This window comes from Theobroma cacao, chromosome 5 (assembly GCF_053813885.1).
Source record: "Theobroma cacao isolate CCN51 chromosome 5, ASM5381388v1, whole genome shotgun sequence".
Taxonomy (NCBI): Eukaryota; Viridiplantae; Streptophyta; class Magnoliopsida; order Malvales; family Malvaceae; genus Theobroma; species Theobroma cacao.
Window position 1 is genome coordinate 6,179,071 of NC_142643.1, and position 20,745 is coordinate 6,199,815.

At 32.6% G+C, this 20,745-nt stretch overlaps 2 protein-coding genes across 2 annotated transcripts; one reads left to right on the forward strand and one right to left on the reverse strand.

Moving 5' to 3' along the window:
* The first annotated feature begins 2,648 nt into the window (after positions 1-2,648).
* ACA1 (alpha carbonic anhydrase 1) lies at positions 2,649-4,872 on the forward strand. Its single transcript, XM_018122265.2, has 6 exons — positions 2,649-2,917; positions 3,026-3,240; positions 3,406-3,512; positions 4,003-4,105; positions 4,329-4,511; positions 4,595-4,872. The coding sequence occupies exons 1-6, from the start codon at positions 2,848-2,850 to the stop codon at positions 4,724-4,726; spliced, it is 810 nt and encodes a 269-aa protein (XP_017977754.2). The 5' UTR covers positions 2,649-2,847; the 3' UTR covers positions 4,727-4,872.
* Positions 4,873-6,108: 1,236 nt separating this feature from the next.
* On the reverse strand, positions 6,109-7,247 carry LOC18598247 (uncharacterized). The gene has a single exon (XM_018122264.2). The coding sequence runs from the start codon at positions 7,136-7,138 to the stop codon at positions 6,290-6,292; it is 849 nt and encodes a 282-aa protein (XP_017977753.2). The 5' UTR covers positions 7,139-7,247; the 3' UTR covers positions 6,109-6,289.
* Positions 7,248-20,745: the final 13,498 nt, after the last annotated feature.

The following is a 20,745-nucleotide window of genomic DNA, read 5'->3' on the forward strand; positions in this document are numbered from 1 at the left end:
ATTATAGATTCGCATCAAATCTTTGTAATTTGTCTCATAATTTTCAAGTCTAAATTTCGACATGAAATTTGTGTGTGCACTATCCTTTTGATGTTCTTTAAGTTTTTAGTAGTAAAACGGATAAACATAAAAGTCTAAAAGGAGTTTAACATTATTACCCAACTAGGTTAACAATAAAATGTGACAATAAGTAAAGAAGTGGGGGCTAATGTATATTCATATCATTCTCTAGAATTTTTCCTAAGATTTAAAATAAGATACGATGGAGCAGTTGTTCCATCTGCATTAGAATTTCCTATCAGGAAAAAAGCATCAGTATGATCTACATATGGCCCTCTCATTGTGGTGGCTAAAGCATATCCCATATGTTGACCTCTTAACCTTTAATGAAGAATCCTTATCTCTGCTTTGAAGTTCTGATGAGAAGAGTTGTCAACAAAATTGTAGCTTCTACTCTCACCATTCTTTGTGGCATTCATTGGGTCACTTGTCTCTCACCTTTCATTCAGCCGAGTGCTTCTTATAGTGCATTTGTGGACTTGAGAACTGGAATCTGATCCTGCGCCTTTAAGCAGGCACTTTCTAAAACTGGACAAAGCTCTGACATATCTAATCCTAAAGCCTTTACATAATTTGTCCCCTTTCAGCTCTTTCTTGTTGTTCACTCTTAATCATGTAGCATGGAGTCATGAATGGTACCATAACGTTTTTCTTTTTCCATAAATGGTTTAAATTATTGTTATGCACCTTAATATGTGATGCAGCTTCTCATTTTCATTTGCTTCTCTCTTTGTAAATTCATTGTCTACTACTGAATGCCATTGTTTCTTATATTCCATTTCACTTGTATCATGTGCCAAGTTCTTAATATAATCTTTTAGTTACTGATATATTAATCCCTATGTAATTCTGTGACAACGTAACGGCCTAGTTGCCCCCTTTTAAATTTAGACTAAAATCGCAATATGGCAGATGTTCTTTGGCTTTGTTCTTTATAACAGCAGAACATTTGTCTTTTGTAATGTCTGTTCCAGTGAAAATTATTTCTGCCTTTTCAGTTCGGGAGCAGGCATTAGGCCAGTGTTTATACTTAATATTCTTCTTCATATAGGCCATTAGCCGCAGCAAACCAGAGACTGCAAAAGAATTTTAATCTTGACAATCACATGTAAGTAGGTTTGGGGTTCTACCGAAGCATTTCTTGGTCATGAGCTTTGTCAAGGTTGCACAAAGAAAACAAAACTCTCAATTTAAAGAATAAAAAAAATAAAGCCTAAGTAGCCTATTGGTGGGTTCCAACCGCTTGGCATTAAACCATGTATACAACAGGGGGAGGTTGCATTTGGCTCCCCAGAAAGGAAAAACAGAAGATGGGGAAAGTTTGGGTGACTGACTGATGGAATACCTCTTTAAATTTGGCCCATAACTTTATCACATTCCATAGTACATTTTTTTAGGCTTGGTTTTTGATCCTGCCTTTTCCTAGGACCAATTAATTGTTGATGCCCCTAGACTTGTTTATATTACGGTGAGAGTGGAAGTGCTTTTTTAACCCAAGGATACCAACTCTCCAACTTTAATGCATTTTGTCTTGAGTCTCTTGGACCTTTCGAGTGATCATGGCCATCTTTAATAATTTATAATAATAACAAGATAGTGGAGAAAAATCGCTTTTGTGCTGAGATGCTGAGACCAAAATTGGTGTTTAATCCATTAAACAATTGCTGTTACCAAGTGTTTGGTAAACAGTTTAATTATGGAACTGATAGGTGAAATCTATCTAGCTTTGATTGTGTTTCATGAAACCATGCATGCTTCTTTTCTATGGTTCATTACTTAAAGTTTTTAAGTATTTTTTATTAAGAATATTGCATTAAATGGTCTCTAAAACAAGTAAACAGGTTGAAAAGATAAAACAATTACATCAACTTTATTAAAGAACTCTTTATAGAGAAGAGAATTTGCTGGGATACTAACTTTAACTTTTGCCCTGAAAACAAAAAAGGCGACCTTCCTTTTGGGCAACCAACTACAATTCTGTTTTATCACAAATGAGGCCTTCCCACAAAAACAAAAGTTATAATCTGCCTTCACCAAAATCCATGGGATTTGTGGTCAGAATAGATGTCAAGCCTTCGGCTTGCTGCACCCACTCAATAGTTCTCGGAGCTGCATGTGTTTGTCTTCTGAAAGAGATGATTAGGAATTATTCACAATTCAAAGGCCTAAAAATTTGGTTCAATCTATCATCTGCTTAACAGCTGACCAAGCAAAAACTAATTCTTTAAGGTCATTTTAATAGACAAAAAAATATGTGTTCTGATTCAGCATCCGAATGTTACAGGGCTTCAGTTTAACCCCGTGAACATATTCCACGGGGCATGGGCTGTTTGTTTGAACCTGGGAAATATTTTAGCCATTTCATTGTTTTGTATTATCCCACATATTCTTTGTCTCCAACTTGTAGAATTAAATGGACTCGACCTCTAATCACCAATGTTTGCAGCCTTAGTACTGCAAAGTTGATAACAGACAAGATTCAACTATGTAATAATTTAAGGTTTGACTTGGTTTTTTTAATAGAACATGACAGTCGGATATTACCACTCACTGCATGTATAAATAGACAGAGACATACCAAAATGCAAGGTGCACCAAAACTCTCGAGAAGCCTCTGCCATATTTAGCAGAGAAACTGTCTAAAAATAACAGCTATATTGAGGAGGCGACTAGAACCCGTAGCCACAAGTTGAGCAATAAAACCATCGGCTAATGTAGACTTTCCTTCAGTTTTCTTCTCTTCGTCAAGGTGAAGGCTGTGTAGTGTAAGATTGGCAGCAGTTATTAATGGCCCTTCAAATCTCCTTCTCCGTCTTGGCGTTTACTTTTCTTCTTGGCGTTGCTTCTGCTACTGATGGTATGATCATGTTTCGCTGTTAAATCATTTGCAATGATCGACGTTCTTCTACCTGACTCAGTTCTTGAATTTTTCTTTTTTACTTTTGTTTTGTTTTGACTTGATTAGAGCTTAGTGCAATTGAGTTCAGCTATTCTGGCAACAATGGCCCTGCCAAGTGGGGAAATTTGGATCCAAAGTTCTCGGCATGCTCATCAGGGAAAAAGCAGTCTCCTATTAACATTCAGAAGAATCAGACAGTCCCCAACAGATCCTTGAAACCTTTAGACAGGAATTATAAGCCTGCAAATGCTACCCTCGTTAACAATGGCTTCAATGTTGGGGTTGGTTGCTAATAATTTTCACTTCGCATTGATATATAATATATAAAGTTGTTGATCATTTTTTCTTGGTTTGTTAAAGGTGGAAAAACTAATGAACAATTTTAACATCCTTTGCAGTTATATGAATGCTAATTAATTTGCTGGTTTGATGAATTCTGGTTGCAGTTGCGTTTCGAGGAATATGCTGGAGAGTTATCTATAGATGGCAAAAACTACTTGCTCAAACAAATGCACTGGCATTTACCTTCGGAGCACCGAATTGATGGACAACAGTACGCTCTTCTCTCTCTCCGAAATCTTATGTATTGGGTTGGTCCAACTTTACTCTGGGCCTCAAGTAATGCTTTCATTATGGACCCAATTCCATCTAATGGGCTCTTTCCCACCCCCGAAACTCATGCAAGCCATTCCCTCACCCTCTAGATCATCAGCTTATATAGTAATACATACATTTGTTTAGTTTAATGATTTTAGTTTTCTTTAATCATTAACCAGTTGGAAGTTCAATTCGCTAATGTTGATGGAAACAGAATCAATCTAATCAGTTTCAAACACTTGTTCGTTCGATCTGTTTTGCGCTTTATTTTAATCTACTTAGGCCTGGAAAGTTGAACAGGTTCCTGATCCAATCGCCATTCTGGTCCAATCCTGACAACACTGTCCTAATATATTCTTTTTTCTGTTTAATAATATCATACCTGGAGTATGTTAACCCCCTTTTTGATACGGTGAAGTTGAATTACATTGGCACGTTTGCTACAGATTTGCTGCTGAGCTTCATTTGGTACACCGCGCAGAAGATAACAGCCTTGCAGTTGTAGCAATACTCTACTTAGAAGATGATGCCGATCCATTTATCTCTAAGGTAAAGTTCCCATCACACCCGCCAATAATTTGCTGATCCTTTCGAGGAGAAAACCTTACAATAACCGCAAGGAAAAATAACTCTTCTTCATTAGTAATATTTTTAGTTGTAAGCTTTCAGCCTTCGAGCAAAGGTCTCGACTTCTGGGTTTTTTTATGGACAAATTAAAATCAAACAAGAAAGCGATGGGGTATTCAATCCATTTTGTGATGTATGATTTCAGCTTAAGGATGGGTTGGATAAGTTGGCCAAGGAGCATTGCAAAGCAGATGAAATTGCTGAAATTCCCATTGGTACCATGGATCCCAAGCAATTGAAGCGAAGTAGCCGCAAGTACTATAGATATGTTGGTTCTCTTACCACTCCTCCATGCTCGGAGAGTGTCACATGGAGCATCCTCGGAAAGGTATGTTTTCCTGTACAAATTAATGTATGGAATGTCCAGAAAGGTATACATAGGTACAGAAAATGGCTAATAAACATTTGCAGGTGAGATCGATTTCCAAAGAGCAGATAGCCGCTCTGCAAACTCCGGTGAAGTCAGATTGTAAGAAAAACGCAAGGCCTTGTCAGGCAATGAATGGCCGAAAGGTTGAGCTTTATAATGAGCTTTTTGAATGAAATCATCGTCGGTGAAATTGGGTACAAACAGGGGGGAAATAAGCTTGTGTTTTATCATGTGACGCATTTTACAGAGTCTTTAGCCTGCATTACACTTTTCTCCTTTTGAAATGGATGATAGACGAACAATATTCGCCTTCTTGTTATTCGTTCTTATCAACTTTTACACTGAATGATCGTATCAGCTCTCTATTGGATCTAAGAATAAATTCCCGAAATTACCGGCTTGAAAATAGGCACCTACCTAGCTTTTGTCCTCACTTGTGATGTAAATGTAAGTAAGACAATAGAGCTTCAATCACAATCATTAACTACTCAACCTTGTAAAACACATGGGGAAAGGCAGAGAAAAGTAGTAAGAGAAATAGATTACAAGACAAATACTTGATAGCTTGGCTGATGGAGCAATAAATAAGCTGGCCTGGTAGATTCATATCACCCCAAAATCAGATGAATACTCTTACAGGGCTTGAAGCGGTGACAGTCAAATACACTGAAATCTCAAGCATATTTTTCACACACAAAAGGAAATGGTACCAATTTTAAGAAAAGATTTGTCATTTGTCAGGCTACTTATTGCTGCTACAATTTAACATGAAGAATGATGATAGGTGAGGCAGTCATTTTCAAGGTTAGAAAATATGTGAAAACCGACACTATAAGAAACTAAAATAGTCAAGATTCTAAACCATTTTTCCAAATACCATCCACCTTAGCAGTCAACAAATACCAAACAGGGAGTGCTTAACTATGACCCAACCCCAACCGAATAAGAGTTTTAAAGAAAATTGAATATTAAAGACTCGTCGTTTTGAACACTTTGGATACGAGAAAAAGAATATTTAAACCTAGAAAGGCAAGTTTTGATCAACAACAGATCGGATGATGCAATCTCCAACTTTAGGCACTTCACCCATGAATTTCCTTAAATTAGCACTCATCAACATCAGCCAAAGCCTTTTTGGTCATCTTTTTAGCTTTTATGTCACGCTTTTTTCACTTGGCAAAAGTGCTTTCTTCCCCCCTGCAAAAAGGGGTTGTGTTTTGTTGATCAATGCTGCGTTCATAAATTCCCTAAAATCATGCTCCCTTTTCATCACAAGTGCATTCTCACTTATTATAAAGTTCCACTAATTACAAAAAGTATAATCCATTTACATTTTTTTTTCCATTTCATAATTGTAAATCAATTTTTTTTCCTAGATAAATGATCGAAAAATCATAGTTATATGAATCTTACATGTTCCTTCTAAAATTTTTATTAAAGTAACAATAAAATTTACAAACTGTGCACGCCAAAATACTCATATGTACAGACACCCTTATCAAGTAAAAACAAATCATAATTAAAAAAAAAAAAAAAGACAAAAACAGACGGGGAATTGGAAAATTTGTGCTTTTTTTACCTTACCAAACCGTTAATCAACATGCCACGTCACCGCGAAGAAAGTTTAAACATTGGGCGGGACCCACAAGTTACCCAACAACGACCGCAGACCAACGCACGCCATTAGCTATGGCCCACCACTAGTAAAAAAAACAAAAAGCTTTTTCTTCCACGGTTCAGATTAACGGCTCCGATCTCCTGCCAGACACGAACCGCTTCATTCCGCCTATACTGACCGGCTCAAGAACCGGTTCACTCTCCGCAATTTCAGGCGCTATCGATATTGCATCACGATCATCTGGCGGCAAACGCGTCCTAATGTCGCTGTTCCTTGGCGGCGACGGCGCAACCGGAAGAGCGTGCAGTTCACGTTCTTTCCTATTGGACCGAAAAATAGCACGAAAACTCGAAAAGAAACCGCCTTTTTTTCTCGTCGTTTTCTCTTGAATTGTTTCGACTTCGGCCGATTTTTGGAGGTTCTTTTTTAGTCGGCGATTCCGGTCTCGCTTCGATCTCACTCTTCCCATGCAAGAAACCTTAGGCGAAGACGGTTCAATAACGGGCGGATCCGATTTAACCGAGCCGGACCTTTTAGGAAACAATCTAGTGTTTCCAGGCTTAGAGTTCTTCCTGTTCTTTGTTTCAACAAAGCAAGATTTCTGCGGTTTCGGTAATCCGATGATCGAAGCTTTCGATTTCCTCAACGAAAAGCGTTGAGAATTGGAGTTTGAGTTGATATTAGGGTTAAGATTTGTGGAGTTCGAAACTGAGTTTCCTTTCTGCGACTCTTTCCGTTCGTAGAAAGCGTTTCGATCGAACCAGTCGAGCTCGGCGTCTTTGGATAACCAAAACGATTCTGGCGGGAAATCGGACGGGATTTCTTCTTCGCCTGGTTTGTCCGCCGTATGGAGTTGGTGGTCGTCGGGATCGCCATCGGTGGTTGCTAAAGTCTCGCAGACGATTTTGTTGTCGCAAGAGCCGCCGGCGCAGGCAGAAACAAGGGTTTCTAAATTGCCCTGTGGCATTGTACGCACAAAGAAAAGAACTTAAAAGTAGAAAGACAGAAAGTTTGAGAGAGGAAGGTAGATTTGAGAAGATTTATATAAAAGAAACAAGTGTTTTTTTTTTATTTAATGTGGAATTTGACAGAGAGAGAAAGAGAAATGATTTTTGGAGGGAGCGTCAACGTTGTTGACTACTGCGTGCTTTGCTCTGTTCATTTGTGGGTGGGGTTTTTGGGAGAGAGAAAATGATCTGTTCCAAGCTAAAATACAATGAAACTCCAAACAAATTATTTGTACCATCAAGGAAATTGATTCCTACATTTTTTTTCCTTTTTTTTTTGTTTTTAGTTTAAAAAAAGTGTAATCAGTAATAACAAAGAAAACCTTATAAGTAATTTATAAAAGTCACTAAATCCATAATTTAAACTTACCTAACCTACATTGAAAAAGGGAAATTTTTAATATAATTCGTTTGTTTCAGTTGATATGATTCTCGGCTTGAATTGACTATGATCCATGTGATTTCCTGAATATACATATCGTCTGGCCATCTGTTATTGAACCCAACGGATCAATTTAATTAGAAACATAGGTTGCAGAATAACTAATATATAATATATATATATATATGGTCAAGGATATTGATTTTTTTTTTATTTTCTAAAAATAAGATGAACCCACAGAATTCTTTCTTGCCAATTTGAGTTACAAGTAGACTTCATCCATGACGTAAAATGTGAGCCTTTTGTTGACACCCATTTTGCGAAAAGCAATGACACAAAGAAAAAGAAAATAAAAAGGGTCTCCTATTGCTATTTTGGATTTGATTGCTTGATGTTTGTTGCAATTAAGATTGCTGGTAAATATGGACAAATTATATTTTCTCCCTCAATGTTTGAGCTTACGACCATTATCATCCAAAAAGTTCCATATAAATTATTAACGGAATAATGAATTTTTTTTCTATTTAGTATTTTAATTATTCTAAATTTTTTAATTTCTAAAAATACACTTTCACATGTCAGATATATCTGACAATTTATATATTTATCAAAGTGTTATGATGCATAATATTTTAATTCTCTTAATCAACCAAATAAGAGCGGTACTGATTGTGATGATAGTAGGACTGGTGTGACATCTTATCTAATTGGTGCCTCCCATCAATTAAGTCGGTTAATTATCATAAATCAGGTAGCTAATGGAATATATATATATATGACACCAACTTAAGCTAAAGAATCGCAATTAACTAACTGAAGATTACATCCATCGATCTAAGTGAAATTTTAAGTTATTTTAATCACACCATATCTCGTGATTATAATATCACATAGATCATATATATTATTGCATTTTATACAGTGAACCACTTCTTTAAAGTTTCATATTGTCAACATTTCATTGATGAGAACAAGAAGGCTACCAACTGATCGTGTCTTCTGTAACTTTTTTCCATTAACTAATGAAGAAAAAAGTGTAAATAAATTGGTATTTTGATTGGTGTGCATGCATTTCATCTGTTGCCTCATAATAATTTAATATTTCTATAAATGTAATTACAAGATTTTGTCTTTTGTTTTTTTCTTTTTAAGCTATGTCCAAGGTTTTGTCATTTGTATTGTGTAGCAGTAGTTCCATGGCCGACTTCCTTATCATCCATTATTATTATTATTATTATTATTATTATTATTTTCAGCCAATTGAGCAGCTCACTGATTGGTTTAGGTAATGTGATAGTTGGGGTAGGAGGAAAGCTGGAGCTCATTAGGTATGACCCAGATGAAAAAACGAGACAACAGCCTCGTAACAAATCTCATATCTGCTTCTATGTATGATTCCTTTCCTTCCCTATAATCACTCTTCAATATTTGGAACTGCAAGATTAAATTACAGCAGAGGCGGAGGGGAGGGCCCCCCATCCCCTACCAATTTTACATTTTTTATAATTTAGCTTTATATTTTTAAAATTTTATAATTTTGTCTGTACAAAATTTTTAAAATTTTTTTAACATATTTTTATTTTTTAAAAATTTTATAATTTTGTCTCAATAATAATTTTTTATTTGATGTGATGCCCACAACAATTAATTTTAACAAGACTAAAATAAAACCTATTGCAATAAAATTATTCTTAAACCTCACTTCTTCAAAACTTTACAACCACTACTTCTTGTTCTCTTTTCTTTTTATCAAATACTGTAGAAATAAAAAAATTATTTTTTATGCTTTTTTGCTTACAAGCATTCTTTGTGTAAGAAACATCTAGTCAGTAACTCAATTTTCATATCATAATAATTAATAAGTTTTATTTATTTACTTACTTTATTTTTAATATTTTCAATGTTAAATTTTTTTATTTAATAAATTTTATTTGTGATTTTGATTTAAAATTTACCGTTTTAACCATTTTTTGTTAAAAGTAACAAAATACAGATTTGATTAAGCACCTAAGATTAGTTATTACTTATTTATTTAGAAATTACTTAATTGCTTTTCTACAAATTCTTTGTGTGTTTTTTTTACTTAGATTCTTGTGAACAATTAAGTTTTTTATTTGGGATTGATTCCTCATTGAATTGTTCGTTAATATTGTATTTAAATTTTGTTATTAATTTTAGAGAATTGTTTCCCCATTGAATTGTTTATTGATAACTTTAATATTTTTAGGAAATTACTTCCCATTTAGATTTTTGTTATTATATTTGTTAATTTTTGTTTATTATTAAGTTTATCTAGAAATTGAGATTATTATCATTATTAAATTATTTATGATTATGCTAGTTAATTTTTTTAAATAAATTATTAAAATTAAATTTTTTGAATAATTTTTAAAATTTATTTATATAATTTTCATATGAATTTTTTTTATCTAAGTTGCTTTATATTTTTATCAAATATTGAACTTATAATATAAATATTTAATAGATATTATTTTCAACTTTTCACCCCCTCAAACGCAAAAATCTAGCTCCGCCACTAATGACACGTATGGGGAACTCACACATGCATAAACTACTTTTTTTAATAAAAATAAAAATAAAATAAAATAAATAGATTAGTTATTCTCACGCCTAAGAATTTAATACTGATAAAAATGGTTACTAAAATTTTGAATTTAAAATTACTTATACTGTCGAGGTGAACGAAGAAATAATAAATACAATATACTATAGTTAATAGTTTTGGAAATCACAAGGAGAAGAGTCCATTCCGAATAGCTAGGCCACGCCTTTTTTTGTACATAAGTGGGAATGGGCATTGAAGATTTTTAATAAGGGATAAAATAATAGGCGTGAAAGCATGAACTCATATTTGGCCTCCCCACTTAAGCAAAAATCCTGAAACTAGGGGGAAATGTCCTACATGCATTGCAAATAGACAAGCAATTGGCCATGTGACGTGTCCTTTCTTGGAGGTTCAACATTATCTGGAAACACAAGCATCCAGCAAACTCACGGATCCCAGTTCCCTGGCATTAATCGTTCGCAATGCTGCCTTTTAACATCAAACATGGCCACCATGCCAAGACTTCCTTTTTCTGTAGCTGCTGTGTTTTTATGTATGTATGCCCCTCCCAATTCCTGCGGTTCCTTTTGTAAAGACAAAATTCTAAGAATCATGTGACTCCCATATCACTAGTATGCTAGGTCATGAAATAAATTTAAATAAAATAAATATTCTGTAAGAATAAAATAAAATTGTTATTATATAGTTTGATTGATGAAATGAAATAAGATAAGAATTATTATTATAATTTATTATAATATTTTATTGATAAAAATAATTTTAGAATAATAAAAAAATAGATGATAAAAAAACAAAAATATCTTTTACTATAATATATGATTACCTATTTTTATTTTATTTTTAAAAAATAAAAATTTATAATTTATTTAAAATATTAATAATTGATCATTTAAATATTAACATTTTATTTATAATTTAAATATTATTATGATTAAAATATTATTAATTTTAATTAAATTTTTAAATTTTAAATATTAATTTTTTATAATATATAATTAAAATTAAAACTTTTTATCTTAAATTTTTTTATTTCCCCTTGTAGGGGTATTTTTGCTTGAGTAATTTTAGAAGCTATTCCCCACTCATGGAATGACAAATAACATGAGAATTGGGATTAACTAATTTTGATTTTGGATGATTTTAAGAAATAAAGATTAGAAAGGAATGATTATTCCTTGAGCCATTTACCAACCAAACGAAAGAACAAATATTCTTGGAAATAAAAAGAGAATAATTTAGCTATTTCCAATCAAACATGCTATCAACTACACCATCCTCCAAAAACCAAATCATCTGGGGACGACTGAAACCTAAAACTTACTATTTGATCCACATAAGAGTAAAATTCCAATGATGATTGAAACGTAAGATGACATACATATCTTCGTCTATACGGAAATGATCTCTCTCTTAGCCATTGTTGGGTCTCTTTCATTTGCCAAATTCAAAAAAGCTTTGTTTCTTTTTGGGTGCAGAGATGGAGGTGAGTACAACACTCTGTTGCTGTCAATATTATGGAAAATTTTGGTGATGAAATCAATGGGCTTCTCCCTAAAAACCTGACTTTTCTTCTACTAATGCAAATCAGCACTGCCGTTAGGTCAACCTTTCTCATTATGCTGTAACAGTTGGACTTTATGACTTTGGTGGAGTATGATTTCTTTGTTTTTGGGTAAAACAACATTTCATACTTCACTATCAAATGATCAATGAGTTGGTAAAGTGGGTGTTAATTACTAAACTTAATTTTCATTTCATCTATAAAATACTTAATTGCTTAATATCGTTTGACTTTCAACCCAAAATGGCAATACTAAGTAATGTTTTTAATGATGTATAATCCATTACTATGATGTTTCATTCACCTAATTTGTTTTTTCATTTCAAGTATTTCCATGTCTTTATATGGTGACACAAATTTTGGGATTTTCTTCTTTTGGAGCTTAAGTCAACAATACTTATAATTTCAAAAGATGTTTGTCAATTATAAAATGGAATTCTCCGTTGAATTTCATTATTAGATTCAAGACCCTTCATCAAGTTCACACCAAGATTCAAAACATTTAGGGATGCTACAATGATCTAACATTTGACAATAGGAAAAGTTGATGGTTAAGTAGCTTTCATTACTACTTATTAACAATGATATTTTTCGATAAAATTTTTTGTCAATAAAAATTTAATTTTCATTGAAAATACTTTTTATTTTATGGAAATGTGGTCCAAAATTTCATTAAAAATCTTCAATTAGTAATATCTTCAGTCAAAAATAAAAAATCCCATCAGTAATGGACAAAATTCCATAGGGAAGGAATTTAATGTTTCTGATGATGTCGAATATTGGATACTATTAAAAGTAAAAAATCTGTCAAATATTTTTACTTTTAATATTTTTTTTAATTTTTTATATTTACTCTTCACGTAAATTACAAGAAAATTAAATATACTGAAATAGACAACAATAAAATAAATAAAATTCTTTATTTCATTTATAAAAAAAATTTATAAAACAATACAACATGGAAAAACAAAAAATAAATTGATAAAACAATACAACTTTCTCAGTTTAGTATATACCATAATGATCACAATACAATTTTCCTAATATGAGACTGATACATTGACGTTATAACCTGATAAAAGAAAGTCAATTTTCAAATTAGATGCAAAATAGATATTCATAATCATAAATATATATATTTAAGAAGTTTTAATTTTTAAATTTATTTGTTAACATAATAATAATATTTGAATTTATTGATAATATATAAACTTCATTCTGACAGTACACCTTACTTACACTGGAACAATTCTCCATCGTTAAACTTGAAGGTCAAAACACCTACAGTACCCATAATTTCCATCATGTACCCTCACAATGACATACTACAACTATAGGATTAAGACTAACATGACACCCAAAAAATATGGTAAGCAAGTGTGCTGTTCTCACACCAAGGTTGTCATTTCACTGCAAATCACCATTACTCATGACTTGCTTCCTACAATATTGCAACATAATGTGTTTTTTAAGGGTAAACAAAAGAGTTTTCGTAGACAAAATGTCTTGTTATATGAAAACAAAGTTTGTCAACGAAATTGGGAAGCTGCGGGCAAAATTCTGATTCCTAAAAGTTTAGGCACATTTTTTTTTTGTTTATCTCATTATGTAATGTAAATGTAATAGTTTTCCTTAAAGTATAGAGGGCTTGATGGGACTGGGATGGTTAGTAATTAAGGTAGAATAGAACCAAGAAATACAAAAGATTTTGACTGTGTTAAAGAGAAGATTAATAAGATTAAAAAAAAGTTGTATGAATCTAATTAATGGAGAATAAAACCATGGTTTCCTAACTTTCTATGCCCTTTATTTCTATGGGCTCCGCCACCCAAAGCAAAGCCGCCATGTGAATAGGCCAAGGGCTCTTATTTCGGCTGCCATCCTCAAGCTTCTAGATGATCAAACCTTTCTACCCAAAATCTGCTATATGTTACTACAAGTAAGGGCTAGCGAGCCAAAATATTTAGTAGTAACATTTCTTTCTTTTTTTATGAATAAAAAAAAATCTTATTTGTCTAAAGAAGAAGGATCACAACCTGTTAGGAAAGAGCAAGCTGCAATAGCAAAATTGAATAGCATTTCATTTAATCGTAAAGTACGTTTTGGAGACCTTGAAATTTGAAAAAGATCACATATCTATATAAAAAAATTCCACGATTTTCTTGGAATGTAGTGATAGGGAAAAAAACACACTATAAAAAGAAGGGCAGCGCCAAAAGTTTTCTAGAAGATCAACTGGGGAATGAGTTTGATTAAATCTTTTCTACACACCCCACAATTGGCAAAATTCAAATCAATAAAGAGAGTGGAATAGTGGGGACCCCAATGATCTTTTCTTGGCATACTAACTTTGATTGTATCTTTTTTGATCGGTAGCACAATTAACTAATCATATAATTAAAGGAGCAATATTTAAAATACTTTTATTTGTGGGGTGTGTACGTCTTGGCTTTGGGAAAGTGAACAATCAGTGGGTGTAGGGTTTAGGTTCTAGAAAGACAAATCTGTAGGCCTAGGTTTATGGGCCTATGTTAATTTATGGACTTTCTTTGGTTTGTTGTCCACATGCATATCCAATTGGACAGCTTGATCCATTTTAAAAGACCTAAAAAAGGCTACTTCACGTCGGCCTAACCTTCGCCTTAATTTAGATTTGGATTGGATTCTTCAATGGATTATTGCTGCTTTTATTTTTTTAATTAAATCAGATTATTTTATTAAATATCATAAAAGTTATATACAAAATTTTGACTAGAATAAAAGGTGTAGTCAAAACTAGGATTGTACATCAATCGGTTGCAACTGAACAATTAATCGAAATCGTCGATTGTCGCAATCGATAGTTTGGTTCGTTAATTGTGACAGCAATCGATGATTTCACCCATCAATCGATCCATTAGATCATCGCGAGGGACTCCCTCCCACTTGAACTGATCAAACAACCAATCAACTTTTTTTTTTTTACTTTTAAGGGTGAAAATATTTATTAAACCCTTTAATTCATTTCCCTTAACCGACCAACCCTTCCCTTTTATAGATTCCCCCAATTCAATTTCCCTCCCCATTCCCTAAACCCTGACTCTCCTAATCAACATCTCCCTTCCTTGTCACCACCTGATCAGCATCGATTGTCGCAGACGGTGCCACTTCAAACAATAGCCACCGTTTCCTTTAATCTCTACTGCAACCTACAATCATTCTTGGTAGCAAGGTAATTTTTATTACCCAATGAAATGTTTGGCTTTTAATATTTGAGATTTCTTTTTGCTCGCTCATTATGCTCATTGCTAATGCAGTAGTTGAAAATATCTAGGCCTTATGTTTTTACTTCAACCCTTTTGGCTTAACACAAGAACTTTACTTGATATTGAACATTTCAAAGAGCTTAATGTTTGGATATTATGTTTGGAAATTAATGTTTGGGTATTCAATTAAAGTGATTGGCAATATATTAGAATTAAGGATTGGAATTAATATTTGGATACTATTTTTTGTTGTATATGTCAACTAATAAGGAAATAAATTTGGCAACTAGTGAGATACCAAAACCAACACCATCTACACCTCATGTTAGTGCTAGTTCTATTGAAACCAACAAAACATGTGAAGTTGTAAGCCAAGTGCGGAAACAAAGGTAACCACTTTAGTTTACATTGGTTGTGTGGGATCACTTCACCAAATTTATTGATAAAAATAGTAATAACAAGGCTAAATGTGCTCATTGTGATAACGAATTGTGTGCTGATTCAAAAAAAATGGAACATCTTCATTGAATAATCATATTAAAGTTTGTCCAAAGTAGAAATTGGTTTGTGCTAGTAAGGAGAACAAGCAAATGGAATTAGTTTTTACTTTGGAAGGAGATGGATTAGGTCATTGAAAGTTTGATCAAGAGGCAATTACAAGGAGTTTAACCGAGATGATCATTTAGGTGAATTACCTTTTAAGTTTGTGGAAAATCATAGATATAGGAAACACATAAATAAAGTACGTCCTAAATTTCGTGTACCGTCACGATAAACTGTTGCTAGGGATTGTTATAAGATTTATATTGATGAAAAAACTCAAATAAAAAGATTGTTAAGATCATGTCCTGGTAAAATGTGTCTCACCACTGACACATGGACTTCGATACAAATAATTAATTATATGTGTTTTATTACCCATTTTATTGATAATGATTAGAAGTTGCAAAAATGATTTTAAACTTTTGTCTCATTACTGGTTACAAAGGTGAGGTCATTGGGAAGGTAATTAGTAAATGTTTGCTTGATTTGGGGATCCAAAAGATTTTTTCTATTATTATTGATAATGCTAGTTTAAATAATGTCGTAATAGGACATTTGAAGAAAAAATTTAATGTTGCTGAAATTAATATTTTAGAAGGTAGATTTTTTCCATATGAGATGTATTGCTCATATTGTTAATCTTGTGGTGTCTGATAGATTAAAGGATATCAACACCTCAATTACATGTATTAAAAGGGCAATGAGATATGTTACACAATCCCTTATTAGATTAACCAAGTTTAAAGAGTATGTTACTAATACGGGGAGTTGAGAGCAAGTGTTTATTATGTTTGGATGTGAGCACTAAATGGAATTCTACTTTTTTTATGTTGGATACAACTTTGAAATTTCAGAGAGCTTTCGCACCATTTGAGTTATGGGATAATAGCTACATATCAGAGCTAATGAGGTTGGGAGATAGAGTGCCTGATGACAAAGATTGTGCAAATGTTAGGAGGATTTCTCGTTTCTTAAGAGAATTTTATAATTTAACCTTAAACATTTCAGGCACATCTTACATAACTGCTAATTCTTTTCTCAATTTCATTTTTAATGTGTATACCACTTTGATTGAATGGCAAAATGGTGATGATGTTGATTTATGGTTTATGGCAATTAATATAAAAGAGAAATTTGACAAGTATTGAGAAAATGTGGACAAAATGAATTTGGTGTTGTTCACTGTCGATATACTTGATCCGAGAAAAAAGCTTTCTTATGTTGAATTCACTTTGCTAGAAATGTATCCTCCTACATAAGCTTCAATTTTTTTTTTTTTTTGTGAGACAAATAATGGATGAGTTGTTTTGTTGTTATAGAAATATGTTACAACCTCCATCTCATGTTCGTGAAAGTGGTTAAGAGTGTCCAACGTCCATGGGACAAGGTGCTAGTGGTGGTTGTAGTGATAATGTTTGTCACGACCCGGAACCATCCTTGAGTCCGTGACAACTGCCGCGATGTTCCGATAGGCACTCATCCCCTGAATACCATATCGAGACCTCGCAAGACTTTCGTATCAGTTTCTTATCTCCCATGTGGTTAATCGTTGCCAAATGTCGTATTTTAGAGGCTTTTAAGTCTTTTTTTCGATTTAAAACAGTGAAAAAATAAATTTCACTTCGCATGGGCATTTTGGTCATTTTTCGTCAAAAATTTCAAATTCGACCAAAATGTAGTACTTAAGCAAGAAATGCATATTTCGAAATCGAAATTAAATTTGAATGTCTAAAACGTGATTTAAAATGGAATTATAACCATTTAAATAAAATAAAAATATACGACAAAATATTCTATTTTCTTACAAATTAATATTTATAGAGTATTCTGAAAATGATTTTTAGTAGCGTAAAAGTTAAATATATTTATACAAACTATAATACGGAAAACCAAAGTATGAAATTTAATTTACAGTGTTACGTGGGCCCACAAATGAACAAAAGTAGTAAAGATAGTAAACCTACAGGTTTTGAAGTAGTATGGCCAACTATAATTCTCGACGATGTCTGCTATCTACAGCTAACCCAGCCTGAAATGATGGGATAAAAAAAAGGGATGAGATTATAAAATTTCAGTAAGTAAACAAACACCATCTAAATAATCTAAAAACGAGTAAAGGGAGACAATTAAAAATAATTCATTTCAGCAAGTTTTTCACAACACGAATATTCATTTCAACCAAATAATCAATATGGCTCATGAATTTCTCAAAACTTGGCTCATGCCAAATCCTGTACTTGCGGACACTTGGACCAAGGGTATCCAACCGAATCCACCAAGGCTGTGAAAAATTTTATATAATCATAAAACTTGTTTTTATTTTGAAAAAAAAGCAGTCGTTCCTTGGCGTTGACTGAGTCTCACTTCACGTGGTGATTAACGTGAAGTGCACTCAAAAAGCCCACCTCAAGAGATACCCTACGTGCCTCTACGATCGAGGTGTAAATATAAAGGAGTTTGCCGTGCCTCTCTAATAGGTTGGTCCACGAAACCTCGCCATTGCAGTAGCTAATCTTTAATCCACCAACTGATCAAATCTCAATGGCATAGCATGGCAATTACATTACTAACCAATTTATCAAGGCAAAACAAACAGTTCATATTTTTCAACACAAGTATAAATTCAACTAATCATGCCAATTTATCACAAGTCATTTAATTCAAATCATAATTTACAATAAATCACATGGTCTCTAATTACTCAAATTTTCAAATCCAACATTCTATTTTCAAATCAATTTATAAAAAATTCAATTTATTTTATAATTTCATTTATTTTATAAATTCATATTTTTCTCATAAAACAAGAAATTCATCATTTAAAATAATTTTCACAAATCACAAAATTGAATAAAAACTACTCTAGATAATTCAGACGATAATAAGTTTACTCAGGTTTCAAAAGTTCAGATTTCGGGTGTACTCAATTTAGTGATCCCTAGGCGTAATTTTCTTGCCTTTGTCGAAGGGCACACCACCTTGACAAAGTATAAAATCAAGGAATTTACTACGTTGCCCTTAAATTGAAATAACTAATTTAGATCACTAATGCATGGTATGAAATGCAAAAGGTCTAAATTTTACCTAAACACCGTATTGACCTATTTCGATCTTTTACCCGATAAATTGAAATACGCATCCAATGTAACTCCAATTGATCCCATTTCTTTTTCTAATGCTTCAAATCACCAATGTCTAGCCAAATAACTCAAAAATCAGCAAAGCCACATTCATATTCCTCCTTGAAAAAATTCAGCCAAAATGGTGCATCATTGTCACAATTTTTCCTACTTGATTTTTTTTCCATAATTCATTAATTTCCATATCAAAAACCATGATTTCATAATCAAATAACCTAAAATAACATCACATTCTTCCTCACCATTGACTTGAAAATTCAGCTAAGGCTAGGTAATGGAAAAATGAATGTTTTTCTACATATTTTGTTTACTAACATGTTAAACTAACACTAAACACTAACATATATCAAAATCAAATCAATCCAACAATTTTCACTCTCTAGACCCATATGACCAGCCATGAAATAACCCTGAAAACATGCAATTTAATCATGGAAAATAAGGAGAAATGCTTGGGAATAAGAAAACTCAAGCTTAATAAAAAAAATCTTACCTTTTTCACTTAATTTTCTTGAAAATTCACACATTTTCTTTGATTTTCTCTCTCTAGGGTTTGGTTTTTATTTTCTCTCTCTTCTTGCAGGTTTGGCCGACCATGGGGTGGAAGATGGGCTGGTTTTTGTGCCTTTTAAAAAAATAATAAATTAATAAAGGCATGACATGTGGCATCATGTCATTGGTCCGTTTTTTTTTTAAAATTTTGACTTTTCATTTTAATTTTCCACCACACCTTTATTCCATCTTTATCCATTCCCACCATAATTAAATTCCACAAATTTGACAAGTGTTGGTGGTGCAAAATTACCATTTTACCCTCAGTATAGCAAAATTACCGTTTTGCCCCTATACTCCAGAAATATCGAGAATTGAAAATTTCTCACTCCTCAAACTCCAATTATGTTCTAAATAATCTAAATAATTAATCTTGATCAATTGTTACCAAAATTTTTTTTAAAAAAAATTCCCGTTTTGTCCCTAATCGATCAATTCTCCCGATTGACTCCAAATTAGACCTCGAACTCTGAATCACTGTTTTGAGAAATCCCTGGACTGTGAAATTTGAAATTTTATCTTAAAATTCCTATTTTAATTAGTTTGAGGTATAAATCAACTTAGTTGTACTTTTAAGTATAATACCGATTTTTACCTATTTTACCGAGATATTCTAGTACATAGGCATGATGTCAACTATATATATGACCTGACAGATAATTTAGGGCTGGGCTTGACAGTGTTGCTTCAACTTTGACTAGCAAGGACACAAAATGTATTAAGAAAAGATTAGATAGGTTCAAGAAACACCAGTCTAATCTGGTGGATGATGAGGGTTTTAATGATGATGAGTTTGATGTTCTCATGTGGTGGAAACTCAATCAATTTAGGTTTCCTATACTTGTCGCTATTGCTCATGATGCATTGGCAATTCACATACCAACAGTTGCTTCAAAATCCACTTTTAGTATAGGTGGACGTGAACTTGATGCAAGTTAGTGTTATTTGACTTCTAAGGTTGTGCAAGCACTTATTTATGCTCAAGATTGGTTACATGGATTGGCATGTTGTGATTCGAATTTGATTGAAGATGATTTGGATGAGCTCGATGAACTTGATTTCGATAATTATTTTATAGTTTTATTTGTAAGTTAATTTATTATATTTGTCAAATATTGTCTATGTTTAAAGATCAATTTACTATATTTGTTATTTTATTTTTTAAATTTGACAAGAATTGCATTGGAGACAATCGTTGAGTTTGAGCCTAAGTCGAACTAACGTTTTATTTCTATTGGCTATTTGCACTTTTCAAGTAATGTTATCATTAGGTATTACGTATATTTACATTACATTTATAATTTATTAAGGTTATCTTACTACAATAATTTACACTAATTATATATTTACTTTTAACCTTTTAAGGGCATGTTCTTCAAAATCGTTCAATCGGAGTTGAAGGTCTCTCGTTTGAAATTTAGTAATTTTTTTTTTTTTGAAAGGGAAATTTAGTAATTTATATTGTGGAACTTTGAGTTATGTAACTTTTAATTTAAAATCAATATCATGAAGGATATCTCTTTTTTGTTTATTTATTGTATGAAGATTATTGTTAAT

What these genes read in the sequence shown, in the direction of transcription:
- ACA1 (XM_018122265.2), top strand. Translation starts at nt 2,848, where the DNA reads ATGGCCCTTCAAATCTCCTTCTCCGTCTTGGCGTTTACTTTTCTTCTT. An exon ending in CACCGAATTGATGGACAACA is followed by an intron (nt 3,513 to 4,002) that starts GTACGCTCTTCT and finishes CGTTTGCTACAG; the next exon opens with ATTTGCTGCTGAGCTTCATT. An exon ending in CATGGAGCATCCTCGGAAAG is followed by an intron (nt 4,512 to 4,594) that starts GTATGTTTTCCT and finishes AAACATTTGCAG; the next exon opens with GTGAGATCGATTTCCAAAGA.
- LOC18598247 (XM_018122264.2), bottom strand. Translation starts at nt 7,138, where the DNA reads ATGCCACAGGGCAATTTAGAAACCCTTGTTTCTGCCTGCGCCGGCGGC.